We start from the raw sequence: 18,787 nt of genomic DNA, 5'->3' as shown, positions 1-18,787 counted from the left end.
TTAACCAATGTTTCATTTTTAAAATTCTCATACTCATTTTCAAATCCCTCCATAACACTGGTTTCCTCCAGGTCAACAACTGTCTAAAGTATTTGCATTCCTCCATTTCTATTCACTTGCTCATCCCAAATTTAATTGCTCTACCACTGGCAGCTGGGCCTTCAAATGCCAAACCCTAAAATTCCAAATTTCCTCTTAGGAAATAAAAACCTCTTTGCATCTCTACTTGCCTTTCTTCTTTTAGGATATTTCTTACCTTTTGATTAAGCTTTTGGTTGTCAGCCTTAATATCTCATGGTGTTGCCTGGCATCAAATATTTGTTTAATAACATTCCTGTTATGCACTTTACTCATTATATTATAGGTGCTATGTAAATGGATGCTGTGATGATTGAGCCCATTACAACTACCAATCTCCACATAAGATAGAAGTTTGAAAGTTTCAAAAATACTGACTCCAAGGACAGTAACAACAAATAGTTTTAATAAGTAACAGGTTTTATTATATGAATCCACTTTAAGTTATAAAGACAATTTTGAATGAAAGGCACAGTGAGTCAGACAATTTTGATAAAACATGGAAACTAAATAAGAACATACGAAAAAGGTGAAGACAGCATTTTTCAGCATCTTACAGTCTTCAAATCCCATTCATAAAATCACTGGTCAACTTCATCTTCACTAACAAGTTATGAGTACAGAATAAAAGCTACATGTGTACCATTAAATGGAACATAATTTTATTACTTCAGTGTCTGAGAATTTTGGAAAAAAAAACACTATTGCTTTCTACTGTACTTTGTGATGTTGCAGCATTCAGTCCCTTAGAACAAAGCCAACTTGAGCTAGTTTTAGAATCAAAAGCATCAGCGTGATTTCAAATGGAGATTAAAGCCACAAAATTGCTTTATGGGGAACAGCTTAACATTTATCCAGATTGAACCACAAGCATGAAAGTAGCTGGCAATGGTGTTACTGCTGCACTTCAGCTAATCAGCAGCAAAAGCAGATTTTCCACCCCATTTCCACATAAACAACAAGGCTTTTTGTTTAATGTGCCAAACATAGATTTTTCTTCTAAAAACTGGAAACAAATTAATATAGTTTAGTTAAACAAAACAGAAAATGTTCACCCTAAACTTTCAAATTACAATACTGTACTAACATGTAATACACAGCAGAAAGCAACTGCCATCTGTGTCAGCCCAGTAAATCAGTAAAAAATAGAACCAGTCAAGCACATGGCAAATGTAAACTTGTGACCAATAACCTCACCCCAGTGATAAAAGATGCAATTTTAAAATACAAACAGCTATTGAAAGGTGTCCTCATTTTGCTTCTATTTTTGTTTGCTTCAATAAATAGGTTTCTTCTACCAAGATGATGGTAATTTTGGAACAACTCTTACTCTTTGGTTTATGCTCAAATACTAGATGCTCCTGTGTCTTCCTGCTTCCTGTACAAAAGAAGTTTTCCTAATTTTATTTACAGGAAAGTTAACTTGGTTCTGTTTTAAGTACCCCCTACAGGTTCTTAAATGATTATCTTACTTTTTTTAAATTTCATTGCTACAAGTTAACCCAGGTCACTATTTCATGCTTAAAGATGTGTGATGTAATACTTAGAAGTAAAGTGATTTTTGATTCTCTCCCTATACTTTGTAGAACATTAAATTATTGCTTAATGATGATGAAAGGATGGTGTAAGGTTTGACAGAATACCGCAATGCCATATTTTCCCTCAGTGCTTCAGTTTACAGATGATAAGTTACATATATGTTCACATACTTTCAAAGTAGTATGGGCAAATGTATCAAAATCTTGCACATTTTAATGGCAGTACATGTAAGTTTTTTTTAATAAAAACTTTTTAACGTTTCCTTATTCAAAATATAGAAATGCAAGACATCAGTAGGTTTAAGCCTTGAAACAGGCTTTTAATTAAGCAAGATTTCCTCAGTAAAGGCATCAACCTCCCAATTTGTGACAGTAATGTTGTGTTATGTCAATTGCCCTTTGACACATGTGCATTCAATAAACCTGTCAGAGTCTATTATATCCAGTGACCTGCTGGTCTTCACCCACAGGCAGAGATCAAGTCAATAAAAGCTCAATGCTCTAATCAGGTAATCAACCCCACACATGGGTTTGCAGATGTCCATTGTTGTTCCAAGCACGAATTGTTACCCTGTGCTGTCATATCTGCATTCAATGTAAATTTACATTCTACACAGGAACCACTCTCACATTTGACTAACTGCAGTCTCAAATCTAGAGCAATGTAAAAAAAACCATAGATCCCATTTTGAGCTACCTTACATTGTTGTTCAGCTTTGCAAGGTAATCTCGTAATTCTCTTGCTGCCTGGAATCGACCGTATTCTTTCTTTGGGTTGGCACATTCTTCAAGCAAGGCTTCCAATCTGCCAACTCTAACAATTTCTACAGGAGGGTTATGCAGGAGCCCTCCGGATGTACCACGCCAGATGGCATACCTGGAGAGCAGGTTCTGACAGATGGCATAGTAGTTATGGTCAACTGTAACACGAGAACATAAAATATCCTTCGAAAATGATAGACAGGCTTCTTTCCCGCAATCGTCAAACTTGCTCTCGTACCATACATCCCAATTTTGAGGCTTATCTGCAGGGAACAAAAGTGAATACAGTTGATCACTACTTCAAGAAGCTTGCAATTATATTTGCAATTTCAGTTTAAACTATAATAGCTGCAACAACGGTTCTTTAGAAAGGAAAAAATATAACATTTACACTACAGAACTAGTTCAGTCATAGAGAGAGATGGAGCACAGCAACAGACCCTTTGGCCCACTGAATTTATGCTGACCATCTAGCACCCATTTTTACACTAATCCTACCCTAAACCGTGCAATTCTACCCACATTCCCATCAACTCTCCCACACAACCACCTCCCCCCACAGCCCCAATTTTACCAGTCAAATGCTACTCTACACAGTAGGAACATTTTACAGTGTCGAATTAACCTCCCAATCACATATTTCTGTGATTTGGGAGAATATTGGAACACCCAGAGGAAACAGGGAACATGTGCAACCTCAACTTGAACAACACTGGAGCTCCACTGGTTACTTGTCTCCAGTAAAGCAGTTAAAGGAGCCTGGTGAATAGTTAAGGTTCTGCCCATATTTAAATTTACATGGTAACTTCTTAACTTTAAAATGTTAATGTGGATATCCATCTCATTAAGTCTCCAGCATGTGCAGGTAAGACCCACATTTTAAAAAGTGTAGCTTATCAGCATTTTAACGAATAGTATCTCTTGGCAACTTGATCCCTTTGGGCCTTTCACATATGACATTGCTCTACTTGCTTCCAGATCCAAGCTACAGGGCAGAGGGCATGGACTGTAAGTTATAGCATTAAATATCTATAATAATAGCCGCTTATCTTGGTGGGTCACGACCCTAAAGTCAGTGAAGAATCAATTAATATGCTCAACTGCCTTTTAGCTCGTTTATGCAAAGCCAAATCCCAACTCCTTACATAAATGACTGGATATAATCCAGACTATGATAATAAAGTGTGGACAATCAAACTTCCACTATAATAAGTATCAAGACTGTCAGAATAAGTAAGATCATAAATCACAAAATATCCCACTTACAAGAAACAGAATCAATAGGATCATTAATTCAATTTGTCTTTAATAAATAAACAAGGGTACCACAAGTGGAAAAAAAATTACATTAATCAACATCTTCAGAAAAATCACATGCAGCCTGCAGCCACTTTAACTAAATTTCGATCCAATCCTGGTTGTCATCAGCATTTCAATAGTGACACATCTCTGAAAATTTTAAACTAAATGTAACTTGAGATACTGAAGCACAAGATGCCACGAAAAATCCAGATATTTCAGTTTATCAAAATCTCGTCTATTGACTGTCTAGCATATGCCGCTGTTCTTCTACATCTGTCCAGAAATCAGAGGAGGTTGGCTGACCAGAACACATTTGACATCAGGTTTTTGTACCATTAACACCAGGTTTAAGTAAATGAGTGCATAGCCTAAGAGGGAAAGAGCAGGACCAAACCAGATACGGAGGTTTTAAACTTCATAGTCACAAATGCAATTCAGTTCATCACGTAGAGGACTCTCCTACTGCCCTGGGATAAGCAGAATACCAGTTAAGTAAGAACTGTCTGGTTTGGCCTGAGTGCATGACCAATGAGGTGGGTGGAGTTGGTGGCATAAAAGCAATTTTTTTGACAAAAGCCCAGAACCAATGGCTTAATTGTCTTGATGTTCCAAATCAGAAAAAGATCCACATTGTTCTGAGGAATATGGTGAAGATATGAACTTGGTCATCATCAATTTTAAAAATTCTGCTTCTATGCTTTCAATATTACTGAAGAGTTGCATGTGTTTGAGGCAACAAAGAATGGATCCTTGGGGAGGATCACAAGGCTACATCGCAGTGGGAAATAAATTAGTGCAATGGAACAGATGTGAATAAATTATACAAGGATTGCCCAACAGAGATGGACAACAAAGGGACAGAGGAGACAGGCAGGACAACATTCAGTGGCATTTAAAGATGTCATTTAGCACTTTGATCAATGCAATACTGATTCTTTGGGCACGCAGAAAACTACTGAGGAAATTAGAAGACAGAATATTATCAATGAATACAGTACTGGAAGATATTGGCATATTGAACTGCCTTAGAGAAGGCACAGTAGTGTAGCGGTTAGCATAACGCTTTACGGCGCCAGCGACCCAGGTTCAAATCCAGCCACCGTCTGTAAGGAGTTTGTACGTTCTCCCCGTGTCTGTGTGGGTTTGCTCTGGGTTCCTCCCACATTCCAAAGACATACAGGTTAGGAAGTTGTGGGCATGCTATGTTGGCTCCGGAAGTGTGGCAACACTTGCGGGCTGTCCTCAGAACACTAAGCAAAAAGATGTATTTCACTGTGTGTTTCAATGTACATGTGACTAATAAAGATACCTTATCAAAGATGAAACAATAAAATGAAGAGTACAAAAGACAAAAGATAAACTTGCAAAGAGACAGGCATGAGAGTAGTTTTGAAAGGAAGAGGGATAGTGGTGCAAAAAAGTCATCAGCATTGATGGAGTATTATCAACAGGAAAGATAGCTGAATGCTCAGGGATTAGGTGGGGAGAGATCAAGGGTGTAGAAGTGGACAATGGAGAAGGGTTTTAAGACTATATGGTAATAGATCAAAGAAAAATTGCAGAAGGTCGGTGAGTTTGTAGAACTGAGTTCATAATATTAAATCAATTTTAGATAATTTTTTTCAAATGAAATCATATGACAAAGTGGCATTGTAGCACGGTGCTCAATTTACTGAATTAGCACCCAGCGACCTGAAGTAATGATCTGGAGATAAGAGTTCAAATTCTGCTATGAAAGGTTGGAATTTAACCAATTCAATTAGCAATGCTAGCATCAATAACAGTGACCATGAAACTACTGCAAAGAACTGGATACATTTCATAAAATGTCTTTCAGAGAAGGAAATCTGCTCTCCTTCCTTGATTTGGTCCGCTTGCCAGTCCATACGCACCAACGTATTTGAGCCTTAACTGTCCTCTGAAATGGTTTAGACAGGAGCCATTTCGGATGTTTAATTAATGCTGGCCTCTCTGGTAATGCCCACATGAACATCTGAATTAAAAACCTTACCAACCCACAGGTTAAAATCAGCAATGTAAATTAGTCATTTTTAAAAAAAATGTTGCAACTTTAAAAATTAAAATAAATGACAAGCTTCCTTATGCTAGTAATAAGAGATTAATGAGAAGTTTAAGAAAGGTTTACAATCACAAAAGCTATAGTAGGCAAATATGTATTACAAATTCATAAGTACATGAGAATGGGAGAAATGGAGATTTACTGAAGGAAGCTGAAAAAAACTATCCAATCATTGATATGTCAAGAGTGTAGCTTTAGATCAGGCTACTCAGGATGTGTGTTGCTCTGCAGGCTAAGTACCAATAAAGGATCTGATTATTCATTTTCTGTGAATTAAATTCAGAATAAATTAAATCCCACTTCATTGAAATATGTATTTTGTTTCTATTGCATGACTGAATTCAAGAAAAAATTACAAAATGTTACGTAAGTGCAGGAACATAGATACAAACCCAATTTATTTTCATAATCAGTGACTGACAAAATAATTGAGCAAATTTGACCAGCTGGTTTTTAGTTAAGTCACTGGGGAGAATATTAAAGAGTTAGCTTTTTCAGTTGCAGTTGAAAGTATTCTTCAGTTTTTAGTGCACTGCATGCAAAGGGAAACTTCCTACTGGCATATTAAAACGTGCAATGACTAAAATTCTTCAGTGTTGATTGTCTTGTCAGAAGACTTTTGTGCCCAAATTATACCTGGTAAGGAGATGATGATAATTTGACCCAGATACATACGAATTAGTCTGATGTCTTACCCATTACTTGGCTGGTCCACTCTCAAGTTAAACTGGTATTGTTGAAAGAAAAATTCCAATTCTCTCAGACTAGTTTGATAAAGCTTATATAAGTTTCAAAAGCTTACAAAGTTATAAAAGGCATACAAGTTTTCTAAAACTTATGCCTTTTTAAAATATTATTCAAGACAAAACTTCTAATTTTAGTGATTTTTCAAATTCAGACCATGTATTTTAATTTCTGAACACAGATCTTTTCAGGACAAGTTTAACAGACAACAGCAGGCAAATTTCTTACTTTCAAAGTTCCATAAAGTGAAAAGGTAGACAGGATGAATAAAAATATGAAGCTTAAAAGTCTTGGTTATTTGATATAAAAAAAATTCTGATGAAAGGTGTGCCAGGGAATAAACATTTCTATTCTAGGCACCTAATGTTAGGATCAAACACACTGCTCTGTTCTCCACTCTTGTACCAAAAAGATGCAGCAGCCTCACCTCAGAGAGCTTCTATCTACTGCACTTGCTTTTATTTCTTTGCTTCCCTCCTTCCACTTACAATTACCTTTTAGTTTTGAGGCAGAGATAGACAATTAGTGGCAATTTTGTACTGCAACCATATGCACATAAACAGCCGAGACTAGCTAAACACATTTCACATACAATTTCAATTTTTCAATTTATCTTCAAGGCCAATCTCAGGCACTTTAGAAATAGCTGTGTGAAGGTTAATCGGGGGCAGAGCAGTGGGAGCCATTAAATTCAGCACCTTTTGAGCCGGGCAAATAGATGGCAGGATCCTGTGAGGTACTTGCTCCACTTTTGGCCAGTTATAGAATTGCATAGCATTGAAACAGGCCCTTTGGCCCACCACATCTATGCCCATCTATACTAATCCCACTTGCCTGTGTTAATTCCATCTCTCTCTCTGCCTTGCTCAAGTACCTGTCCAGATGTTACTGTTCCTGCCTCTACCACTTCCTCTGGCAGTTCTTTCCAGATACCAACTACTCTGTGTGAAAAATCTAGCCCAAGGTTCCCTTTAAACCTTCTCCCTCTCACCTTACACCCATGCCCTATAGTTTTAGATACCCCTGCCATGGGAAACAGACTCTGGCTATCTACCCTATGTCTCTATCATGTCACCGCACATCCACCTTTGCCCCAGGGAAAATAGACTCAACCCATCCAATCTCTCCTTATAACTCATGCCCTCCAATCTGGGCAACATCCTTTTGGATCTTTTCTATACCCTCTCTTGCCTAATCACATCTTTTTCTGTAGTGTTGTGACTAGAACTGCACACAATTCTCCAAGTGCTGCCTAACCAACATTTTGTTTAACTGTAATATGACATACTCAGCCAACGAAGGCAAGCAGGGCACATGCCTTCTTCGCCATCCTGTCTACTTGTGTTGCCGTTTTCAGGGAACTATTCCCTTGTACCCCAAGGTCTCTCTGTTCAATAACACTCCCCAGTTCTTAGATTCCTTCACTTCTGTCAGACATGATAATACCTATCAAAAAAGGACAGCTGATTTGGAACAAAGATCTGATGGCAATTTGTTTTAAAACATTTTATGATTCATGACTACAAAAAGCACTATAGAATGAGTTACTGCTTCATTTTAGTGCAGGATCCTTATGGCCAACTGAAGCAAATCTTCTTTCATCTCTTTTTTTTACAATTAAACTTCAATCTTGCTGAATAGCAGAATAAAGCAGTGTTAGTTTTATTTTAAATAAAAGTGCAGATCTGATGCATGTAAAAGCATTGCCGATGCTAGTCATTTAAAATCAATTAGGAACCTTGTAGAAATGGATTGTGGACAGGTAGTTCCAGATAAAAAACTACCGTGACTAACTAAACTTGGTTTGAAACCCAATCTTGAGTTTAAGATGGTATTTTACTCAAATATTACGATTGTTTAATCCATTTGTATCATTTCCTCATATTTGTATAATTTCTCATTGTGGAGGTCAGCACCTGTTCTACACTATATCTGCACGTCTTTACATTTGTTGCTTAATGAAATAATGTGTAAGTGGCTAGCATTACAATTTTTAGCATGAATTATTTCTGAAAGCAATCATTAGATTTGTACATTGTTGGTTCCATTACTTTTCATGAATTGTATTTAACTTAACATCCTGTTAATGCCCAATAGCATGCTTAACAACCAAGGTTTGTAAAATATTTGAAAGGTTGTAATTAATGAACAATAAATTTTAAAAGATTACATCTACGTTCCAAAACATGGAGATTGGATTTATTGGAAATAATGTAGATTATAAATGGATGAAAATGTATAACAAGACATCTAAATTAAGAATTAATATATTCGAACTAAAAATTGTTTCACTTCCGTACTAGAAGAATAATACCCCCATTACATTTCTGTTCAAGAATGGCGTGTATATCATCATTGCTAGTGAGATATTTAAGTTATTTCAGCACATTAAAATTGTTGTCATTACTTTTTGATACAGTTCAGCTAATGCTTGAGGAGCAACAACGTACTTCCATTGCTGAAGTTTACTTCTGTGCATGATTGTTTCCACGATGTCTTTCATAGCCAGAAATTCTTTCTATAACTGATCATTGTTGAGAAAATAAATCATGTCTACAATGGAAGTATTTTTATTTGCTACAAATGCTTTTAACTTGTACTTAATATTGTGAGGAGCCAGACTAAGATCATGTTAAAGGTTGAGAAATGCAAGATTTGTCTCCTTTAGGGTCCTTGAGGTTCAGATAAAGATGTCAAAACCCTTTCAGTTATACACAATCTCAAAACAAAATGCTTAGAAGTTGTGTAAAAGATGCATAATAGTTCTCCCAATGTTGCAAGTAGTAAAAGGGCTTCAGGTATGACCTAACAGTAAATTCAAGTTTGACATAAGGTTAAACTTGTATGTGTTGATGAAAATAAAAAAAACTCCAGATGTTGGAAACCTGAAATCAAAACAGAAAATGCTGGAAATACTCAAAAATTCAAGCAACATTTTTGGAAAGAGAAACAGAGCTAAGTTGCAGACCACTCATCAACTACTTCTGATAACACTGCTGAGAAACTAGTGTTCAATCAATTTGTTTGATTTCACATGATAGCAGGAAATACAGCAAATATGATTCCTGACAAAATCCCAGATGAAGTCCAGAGGAAGGGTCTTGACCTGAAACGTTGGCTGTCCATTGCCCTCCACAGATGCTCTCTGACCTGCTGAGTTCCTCCAGCAGTTTGTTTTTTTTTGCACCAGATTCCATCATTTGCAGTCTCGTGTCTCCTGATAAAATTCCTTCTGGAGTCCCAGAGATGTGCTCCAGAGATATCAATTCCTCTAACAAAGCCATTCCTTTATGACTGCAAGTCAAGTCAAGTTTATTGTTATATGAAAAAGTACAGTGACGTACAGGTATAATGAAAAACTTGCTTGCAGCAGCATCACAGGCACATAGGTTCAGACACAGGGATCAACCACACAATGTGGAAAATTGGGCAGTTATGAACTAGTGATAAATAAGGGATCAATGACTTATCATCAACAGATACACATTCACCAATCACCTATTAAACAATGCTCAAAGTGAATTCTGCCAGGACCATTCAGGTCTAGAAGTGTACCCAAGAACTGAATGTTTGCAGGAAATAGTCCCATTTATTATTTCTCAGATAATGCAGTAATGGTTTGGTCAGAGTCCACATGTAGCACGATTTCAACAACATTCGCGCTTGAATGTATCAATGTCAAGCAACATATGTTCTGCACAGGTGCAGGGCAATGACCATCTCCAGCAAGAGGGAGTCTAACCACCTGTCCTTGAGATTCAATAACTTTACCATGACCAAATTTCCTAGCATCAACATTCAGGGGCAATTCACCATTAATCAGAACTTAAATGGATCATACGCATACGCATAAGGTTGCATACGCATATCACAAGGCAGAAATTCTGTAGCAAAATATTAAATCATTGCCAGAAGTGACAGCCAAGGCTTTTCCAAGTCAAGTAGCGAGATGAAATAGCCCTCAGTTGCTTGGATAAATGCGGTTCCAATACCATTTAGAATAAGGAGACAAAGCAGTCCACCTGGTTGTTATTTCTCCCACAGTTGTAAACATAGTTTCATCCACTGTTCATACTAATCACAGAACGCATCTCCCAAAACTAGGGCCTCTATCACCTAGAAGGACAAGGGTCTCTCACTCACACACACACATACACACACACACACACACACACACACACACACACACACACACAGAGGAATATCACTATATGGCGATTCTTTCATTGCTGATTGATCAGCGCTGTGAAAGTACTTTTGCCATACAGACAGCTGCAATTGAAAATGGTTCACCTTCCCAAAGATATCAGAGGACAGGAAATAAATATTAGCCAGGACAGCAACACCCACATCCTATGAACTAATGAAATAATGTACTGAATTCATTGCATTGGATTGGCAAATGAGAAACAGGAATATTTATCTATTTTTTCCTCCTTTAAATCATCACTTCAACACCTTCTAGTTGCAGGCTTGTTGATTTTTCATAACAAAAACTTCATCAGGCCTAATTCAGGCAGTGTTGGCAATTTCACTGATCACAGCATTTCAGATCATATAAACTACCAATGCTAAACTTCTCAATTCATTTCATGCAACACTCCTTCCTCTCGTGAATATTTTAATCTACAAGTGTTTTTTTCCAAGTAGACTTCCAATTCTCACAATAATAATCTATTTTTCCCCAAGCTACCAGGCCTCTCATCCAATACCAGATACATTCAAGATCCAAATCACTGACAGCAATGACACTGAAATAACACCACTCATATTCTAGAATGAAGATGTGATTGCATGAAATTGTTATTCTTATTGCTGCTGCCATGTATCCTTGTCAGAAAAGTACATTCTTTCCAAATTTCCATTTACTCAGCCATCTCAAAATATTTTCTGAATAGTCACTGCACCAAATCGTGACGTGTGGAAAGAAAGGAATCCAACTACTGGAGCTTTTGTGTTCTGAATGATCTTTTGTTTTCTAAATTATGTCACTAAATTTTCACAACATAGCAATAAGTGAGCACATTCATTCATACTGATTTTAGTTGAAAAGTGTTACCTATTTTGATGCATCTCTTGCCAAATGGAGGGCGTTTAGTGTGGAGACTGGACTGATATTTAATCACACTCACTACCTTTGACTGATTTTGACAACTGTGTTTCTCACACCCACAAGAGCGAAATTTTAAAAGGTGAGAAGTTACTTGCTTTGGTTCTGTAGTAATATCCTCATTTCTGGGTTAGAAGGGCATGTGTTCAAACCCCACACTTGACAATCAGACAAACCAGGGGGACACTTTAAAGGAAATGAGGTGCAGGCACTCTGAAGGTGCCTTCTTTTGGGCAAGATATGAAATCAAGATCCCATTTCCTCTCAAGTGACAGCAGGAAGTTCCCCAGTACTAAGGGAAAATCAAGGGCCCAGATGATATTTTGCAATTAAAACAGATTCTCAGCTTGCATTTTATTACTGTTTACTAGTTTACACAGTATACAAATAAGCTGCCATGTTTTCAGTATTAGAACTGCAATTATATTTCCAAAATTCTTCTAGGTAGCTTGACTTCATGGAAGATACGTCAATTACATTGTTTTCTTTTAAGGTTCAGAAATGCATTTCTAATGATTGTTAGATGGCTGGCAATAGCAGTCGAATGCTGAAGAGGTGATGATGGTGGTGATAAGATAGATAAAATAGGGGAACAAACTTCAAAATATTTTTTGATCATTTTCATCAAGGTAATATTTCATCGAATGAATCAGAATCACAGCTGTAATGACTATAATCAATCATTGCATATGCTACAAGTGTATTGTAAAAGTTCAAGATTAAACTCCCATAGGCACAGGACCAGAAGCCAAAGTATTCAAGGATTTAATAGGCAATGCCCAGTAGTTCTCAACTTTTTAAGACCAGAAAACTCCCAGGTCAGATTCAAGGTAGAATTGATGGATCTCAGCCAGGACAACAATAGGGCACTACAATTGGTCTACGCCTCTCAAAGTTAGGTAGAGAGTGAAAATTGAATGACATCTCTAATCTGACTGGCAGTAAATACATGTAGGTGGTGCACAAAGACAAAATCGAGCAGAGCTACGATTTTCCCACAACGATCATCTATGCTTACAAGGATAAACCCTTCAGTGCAAAAACTGCAGCGGTTCAAGATGGCTGGTCACTAGGGATGGACATTAAATGATGATGATGCTCATATTCCACAAATAAATTGAAACATTGAAGACTGGCTACAAGTCAGACAATAATTCAATTGGAAAAATTCTACTGGATTGATAGTAGATGGCACAGTTAAAACTTATTGCAACACTGTTGACTTCAGTCTTTATAATTGACATACAGCATGCCAGGGCGTTTAACCAGTAAAAGTGTAATAATGCTTGCTGTATTTTAATTCTAAGATAAATGACTACAAAAACTTAAAAATAATAGTAACATTGTTCCAAATGAAACAACAGGAAGGGCAATCCTTTTTTGATGGGTTATTGAAATTGCCACCCGAACTTGAATAGTGTTATGTACACTGCTTTCCTAATTCAATGAGTTGTATTTTCCCTTTGAAAATACGAAGTGAGTTTGAAATGTAAATGAATAATGCAAATAAACTTGAGCATTTATTTCACAGCCTAACCCAAATCTTGATGTCATCTGACTGATTTGACTATAGTGAAAGAAAGCAAATCAAAACACCATAAAACACTTCAAGAGACACAAACGCTCAATAAAGTTTTCCTGAGATTGAATTTAAAGTCAGACTTTGCAAAGTTGAAGGCAGAAAGCCCATTTATATAGCTTCAAAATCTTGAGGAGTAGAAGTTATTCAAGCGGTATTTAATTAGAGCTTGTGAACTGAATGACTGTAGAGAAATCTGACAGCTATGATTAAACAGAACAATGAATGCAGTAGCTTCTTTTGCCTGAATCTATACCTGGACTCAATTCATTAGCTAACATAGCCTGAATTTATCTCAGCAGTAATGGCATTGCTGAGAAAGCAAAACTTTCCTGTTTGCCATAACAAACCTTCCTTTGGGCAAATAATTACAAGCTGTACACAGGTAATGAACAGTTTCAATTTTTGCAGATGTCCATCAGTCAATTTTTTCCACAAGATAGAAAATACTCAAAAATCACTCAATATGGTAACCATACCTCCACAGTCTTGTAAAGACACCTACGTTAGACTATTGTTTATTGACTACAGCTCTACCTTCAATACTATAATTCTAAGCAAATTCATCATCAAACTCCGAGACCTGGGACTCAACACCTCCCTCTACAACTGGATCCTTGACTTTCTGACCAACAGACTGCAATCAGTGAGGATAGGCAGCAATACTTCCAGAATGATTATTCTCAGCACTGGTGCCCCACAAGGCTGTGTCCTCAGCCCTCTACTCTACTCCCTATATACTCATGACTGTGTGGCCAGATTCTGCTCTAACTCCTATCTACAAGTTTGCAGATGATACCACTGTTGTAGGCTGTATCTCAAATAACAATGAGTCGGAGTACAGGAAGGAGATAGAGCTTAGTGGTATGGTGTCATGACAACAACCTTTCCCTTAATGTCAACAAAAGAGCTGGTCATTGACTTCAGGAAAGGGGGCGGTGTACATGCATCTGTCTACATCAACGGTGCTGAGGTCAAGAGGGTTGAGAGCTTCAAGTTCCTGGGAGTGAACATCACCAATAGCCTGTCCTGGTCAAATCACATAGATGCCATGGCCAAGAAAGCTCACCAGTGCCTCTACTTCCTCAGGAGGCTAAAGAAATTTGGCATGTCCCCTTTGACACACCCCAACTTTTATCGATGCACCATAGAAAGCATCCTATCTGGATGCATCACGGCTTGGTACGGCAACTGCTATGCCCAGGACACAGCCCAGCACGTCACGGAAACCAGCCTCCCCTCCTTGGACTCTGTCTTTACCTCTCGCTGTCTTGGTGAAGCACCCAGCATAATCAAAGACCCCACCCACCCGGGACATTCTCTCTTCTCTCCTCTTCCATCAAGTAGAAGATACAGGAGCCTGAGGGCACATACCACCAGGCTTAAGGACAGCTTCTATCCCACTGTGATAAGGCTATTGAATAGTTCCCTTATACAATGAGATGGACTCTGACCTCACGATCTACCTTGTTGCGACCTTGCACCTTATTGCACTGCACTTTCTCTGTAGCTGTAACACTTTACTCTGTACTGTTATTGTTTTTACTTATACTACCTCAATGCACTCTGTACTAACTCAATGTAACTGCACTGTGTAGTGAATTGACCTGTATGATCGATATGCAAGACAAGTTTTTCACCGTACCTCGGTACAAGTGACAATAATAAACCAATACCAATGATTTACAACCAAAGCACATATGACTGATAAAAAAGAACAATTACTAAAAGTGGAGGAAGGAAGCCAGCTCTGCTATTCATCAGAATGAAGTACGTACATACGTAGAACTTTTGCATTCAATACTATTATGAGTGTTTTCCTTTTGATGGCTGTTAACTTTAGCTTTACCAGGATATCTTGATGCCAAACTCAGTCAAATGCTGCCTAAATATCCTGGTCAATCATCTCAACTCACTTTTGGAAATCAGCTCTTTGGTCCATCACTTTTACTAATGATTAAGAGTAGATTGATTGGGTAGTAATTAGCCAAATTGGATTCATCCTGCTTTGTGTTGTTTTCCTCTGTGCTGTCTGCAGTGGAGGAGCAACCAGAGAAAAGGCTCTTGTTCTTGTTAAGCATGTAAGGCCAGTTTTATTGTACACAGTGCTTTGGGCCTTGAGGTCAATAAAATTTTGCAGGAGACCCTAATGATAAAAAACATTTGTTGGCCTACAGCATCAAAGTATATAGGGCATAGCTGTCATTAAGTAGGCTGAGTTTCAACACAACCTTCATCTGAGGTTACTGTAGCATTGCATATACAAGAGTAGGCAGAGCTGAGCATAGTTCCTTCTTAAAAATGCTGTAACCTTGAAGGTAGCAATCAGAACATTGCAAATGCCAGGAAGAAATGTCTACCAACACTGGTAATGAAGTAACATATCCACAAAGATGTGTCACTATGTCATTTTGATCTGTATTTTTCTCCCCATCTTCCTCAACGTCAGATTATGGCCCATCTGATGACCTCCTTCCAAGCTTTTCCCTCCTCTGCAGACTGGCCAATTTAACCACATTATTATACTGTCAAGATGCATCTAACATTACTTAATACAATGTGCCATGCCAAATCTACACTCTTTAGAATAATTTCCTTGACCTCTTCTTTCCACAGGAAACAGCTGTGAAGCAGATTAGGGTGATCTGGTATGAAGAGTATATTCCAATATCTCTGTATAAAATAATTTTACAGTTAGCATGCAACTTCTTTAGCAGTATAGAAATCCTTCCATTTATGACAATCTACCCTAAGCCATGTAAAAAGTGGGTGGATAGCTACTCTGGGACAGATGTCTGCAGATGCCACTGACTTAATAATAGACGATAAGGATGAAAGCTACTCTCTACGTTTCCCACTTGAGTGAATACACAACACTATAATTCCAGTTTAGTCAAGAGCAAATATCCATGTAATGTGTTATGCTTAGCTTATTGCATTTTTTCTTTTGTATATGGTGCACAAAACAGACTACTTCACACATTATGACAGATTTAACTTTAATTAGACATCCCTAATGGCATTTTTGGCATTAGATCAGAAGTCTTGCCATTTATTGTAGAGCAGTAAGAAACAAATATTAATATATCATGGACAGTGAATATTGTTCCTGTACATTAAATGAAGTACCAACCAGGCACATTAAAATCAAACTCTATTTCAAAATCTAAAAAGGCATTTGCAGTGCGCTCGTGATGAATGATTTATGTCTGTGCATATTTGTTATTGGTTCAAATGCTTCAAGAAATGTCACTTCGCTCAGCTTATGACACACAGCTGAAGTGTGCTCTACAATATAATGCAACACCATAAATTTTCTCAGTGGCTCCTTAGGTAATGCACTACCTAGACTAGGTAGCTACCAGAGCAGCTCCCTCAGCCCAAGTGGGAGAGGCTAGGACACTGTAGTTAGTCTTTGCATCTCCAGATCTGAGGGGCAAAAAGCACAAGTCAAGAATCCCATAGCTGACAACCTATCACTACTATGACTCCCACTGAGAAATGCACATGGCGGTGTCTGTGAAAAAAGGTCTGTACCCAATTGTAACACCAGATAGCCTGCAGGGTTAATTCTCTAAGTGAATACTACCTATGTGAGCCAGTCATGACTTGGCTTCACAAACTTACAAAAACATCTCTAAATTAAAACGTTATAAACCCATGCCCCACATCACTGTAATGCCGAGGGAGTTCTTCATAGTTGGATGCACCAGCCTTAAATGGAAGCTGTAAATAGAAACCCTGTTCATCTACTCCAATGATTCAATTCAACACTAAATATTCCCAGCTTTATTCAGAGAATCAGGAAATTCTTCCATCTCTCACCTTAATACCAACCCCTGGGGACTCTACAGTACAACTCCCTCCGGTCCAAAAATACATCAGTTTCTTGTTACTTTGCCAATTTTTCTGTCCTTGCAGCTACACCTCCTTTAATGGCACAGTCTTCAATCTTGATTACAAGCTTATTGTATGACACTCAATTAAATGTCTTTTGAAAATCCATACTTACCACACAACTACATTTCCCTCATTAACCCTCTCTGTTACTTCAACAAAGCACTAATGGAGCAATGGAATAAAGGAGCAAAAAAGTTATGATGAGGTAGGTACTCTCACAACACTAAAGCAGCATCTAGATGAGCACTTGCATTGTCAAGGCACAGTAATCTACAGACCAAGTGCTGGTGAAGGGGATGAGTAGAGAAAGATAGTTGATGATCAGCATAGACATGGTGGGCTGTTTCTGTGCTGTATGATTGAATGATTCCATGACAATGGACTGCTAATTCTGGCCCTGATTTCCATAACTTCCCCACCAATGGTTAAAATGCCTACTGATATATCGTTCAGGACTATAGGATTCTACTGAAAATCAGGATCATTGTTGGCAGAAATGAAAATGATGAAACACTTATAAACAGGAAAGTGCAACTCTCCAAAGGCAATGATCCAGGCTATAGTTGCTTTTCATAATGTTTTAGGTTTCGTTTTACTATTTTTGCTACTTTGACTATTCTCTTCACATTGATAAAAATGCTTAAAGTAGTTACTGGGTTTATTCCTACATCTGTTTTTGAAGAAGGGAGCAACATTTGCAAGTTTCCAGTACTCAGGCACAATTCCTGAAGTCCTCTGCATTTTCCTTTTTCTTCTCTCTACATCTTAAGAGGCATCCCATCTGGGTCAGGTAATTTATCCATTTTAAGTTCCACTAGCCTCTCTACTAGCTCCTCTATCAAATGTTTAGCTCATCAAAATCTCTATTACATCTTCCTTTGCTGAGAATCAAACAGTACCTTCTTATTTAGTGAACACTGATGCAAACTATTCATTTAATACCTCAGCCCTGTCTCCATAAAATACAAGATAATATGGGGATTTTATTTTTGAAATTATTGTTCAAAGCTTTTAGTAAATACATCAACTAAATGCCAAATTTTATAGAGTCTATTACAAACTATCTGACGATAATTTAGAGTTGGGACAGGTTTAGTTCATGTCTAATAAACAGCAATGTCACTATCCTTCAGGACTAGGAGAATTCTAGTAAATCTCAGAAGCATCACTGGCAGAATAAAAATGGTGAAACATATTTACAAACACGGGAGTCCAACTCTCCAAAGGCAATGATACTAGCTGAAGTCATCTTTCATATGCATTAAGTTTGCTTATTATTTTTAATTGTTTGAAGCATTTTTATTAGCATGAACACAATCCAAGTTTTCACTCATATAACTCCTTTTGTGAAGGTGAGAAATCCTCTTATTTCTCCTCAGTTCCCCTGGTGTTTAAGGTAACATGAAAGGGTAGGTAGGTAGCTAGCCTGGAGTCCAGACCCCTACAGAAGCTGCTCTAACCCAATAATAGAAAACATACAGATAGTAACACTGCCACTTGCTTTCCCCTCTGTCAGTACTGCTCCAATTTTAAGGATACTAAGATTTAAGATTTCTGATGTGCTTGGACTTGCCGTTGAACTTGGTCACTTTAGGTTTTTTGTCATCCTTCATGAAGCACAAAACAGATGTATCATGCATTAAAAGTGGCTAGTTGCTTTTATGCATATTTTGACTGTTGTTTGAAAGTAATGT

The 18,787-nt window shown here is 37.6% G+C and overlaps 1 protein-coding gene across 1 annotated transcript in view; it reads right to left on the bottom strand.

Annotated features, from left to right (window-relative positions):
* Positions 1-481: 481 nt before the first annotated feature.
* The window catches only part of dipk2ab (divergent protein kinase domain 2Ab), a 154,409-nt gene continuing 136,103 nt past the window's right edge, over positions 482-18,787 (bottom strand). Inside the window, exon 4 of the mRNA XM_052017906.1 lies at positions 482-2,641. Coding sequence (XP_051873866.1) covers positions 2,310-2,641 — 332 coding nt within the window. The 3' untranslated portion in view covers positions 482-2,309. The remainder of the gene's footprint in view (positions 2,642-18,787) is intronic.

This window comes from Pristis pectinata, chromosome 6 (assembly GCF_009764475.1).
Source record: "Pristis pectinata isolate sPriPec2 chromosome 6, sPriPec2.1.pri, whole genome shotgun sequence".
Taxonomy (NCBI): Eukaryota; Metazoa; Chordata; class Chondrichthyes; order Rhinopristiformes; family Pristidae; genus Pristis; species Pristis pectinata.
The sequence above is the reverse complement of the archived record's forward strand: the minus strand, read 5'-3'. Positions and strand labels throughout refer to the sequence as shown.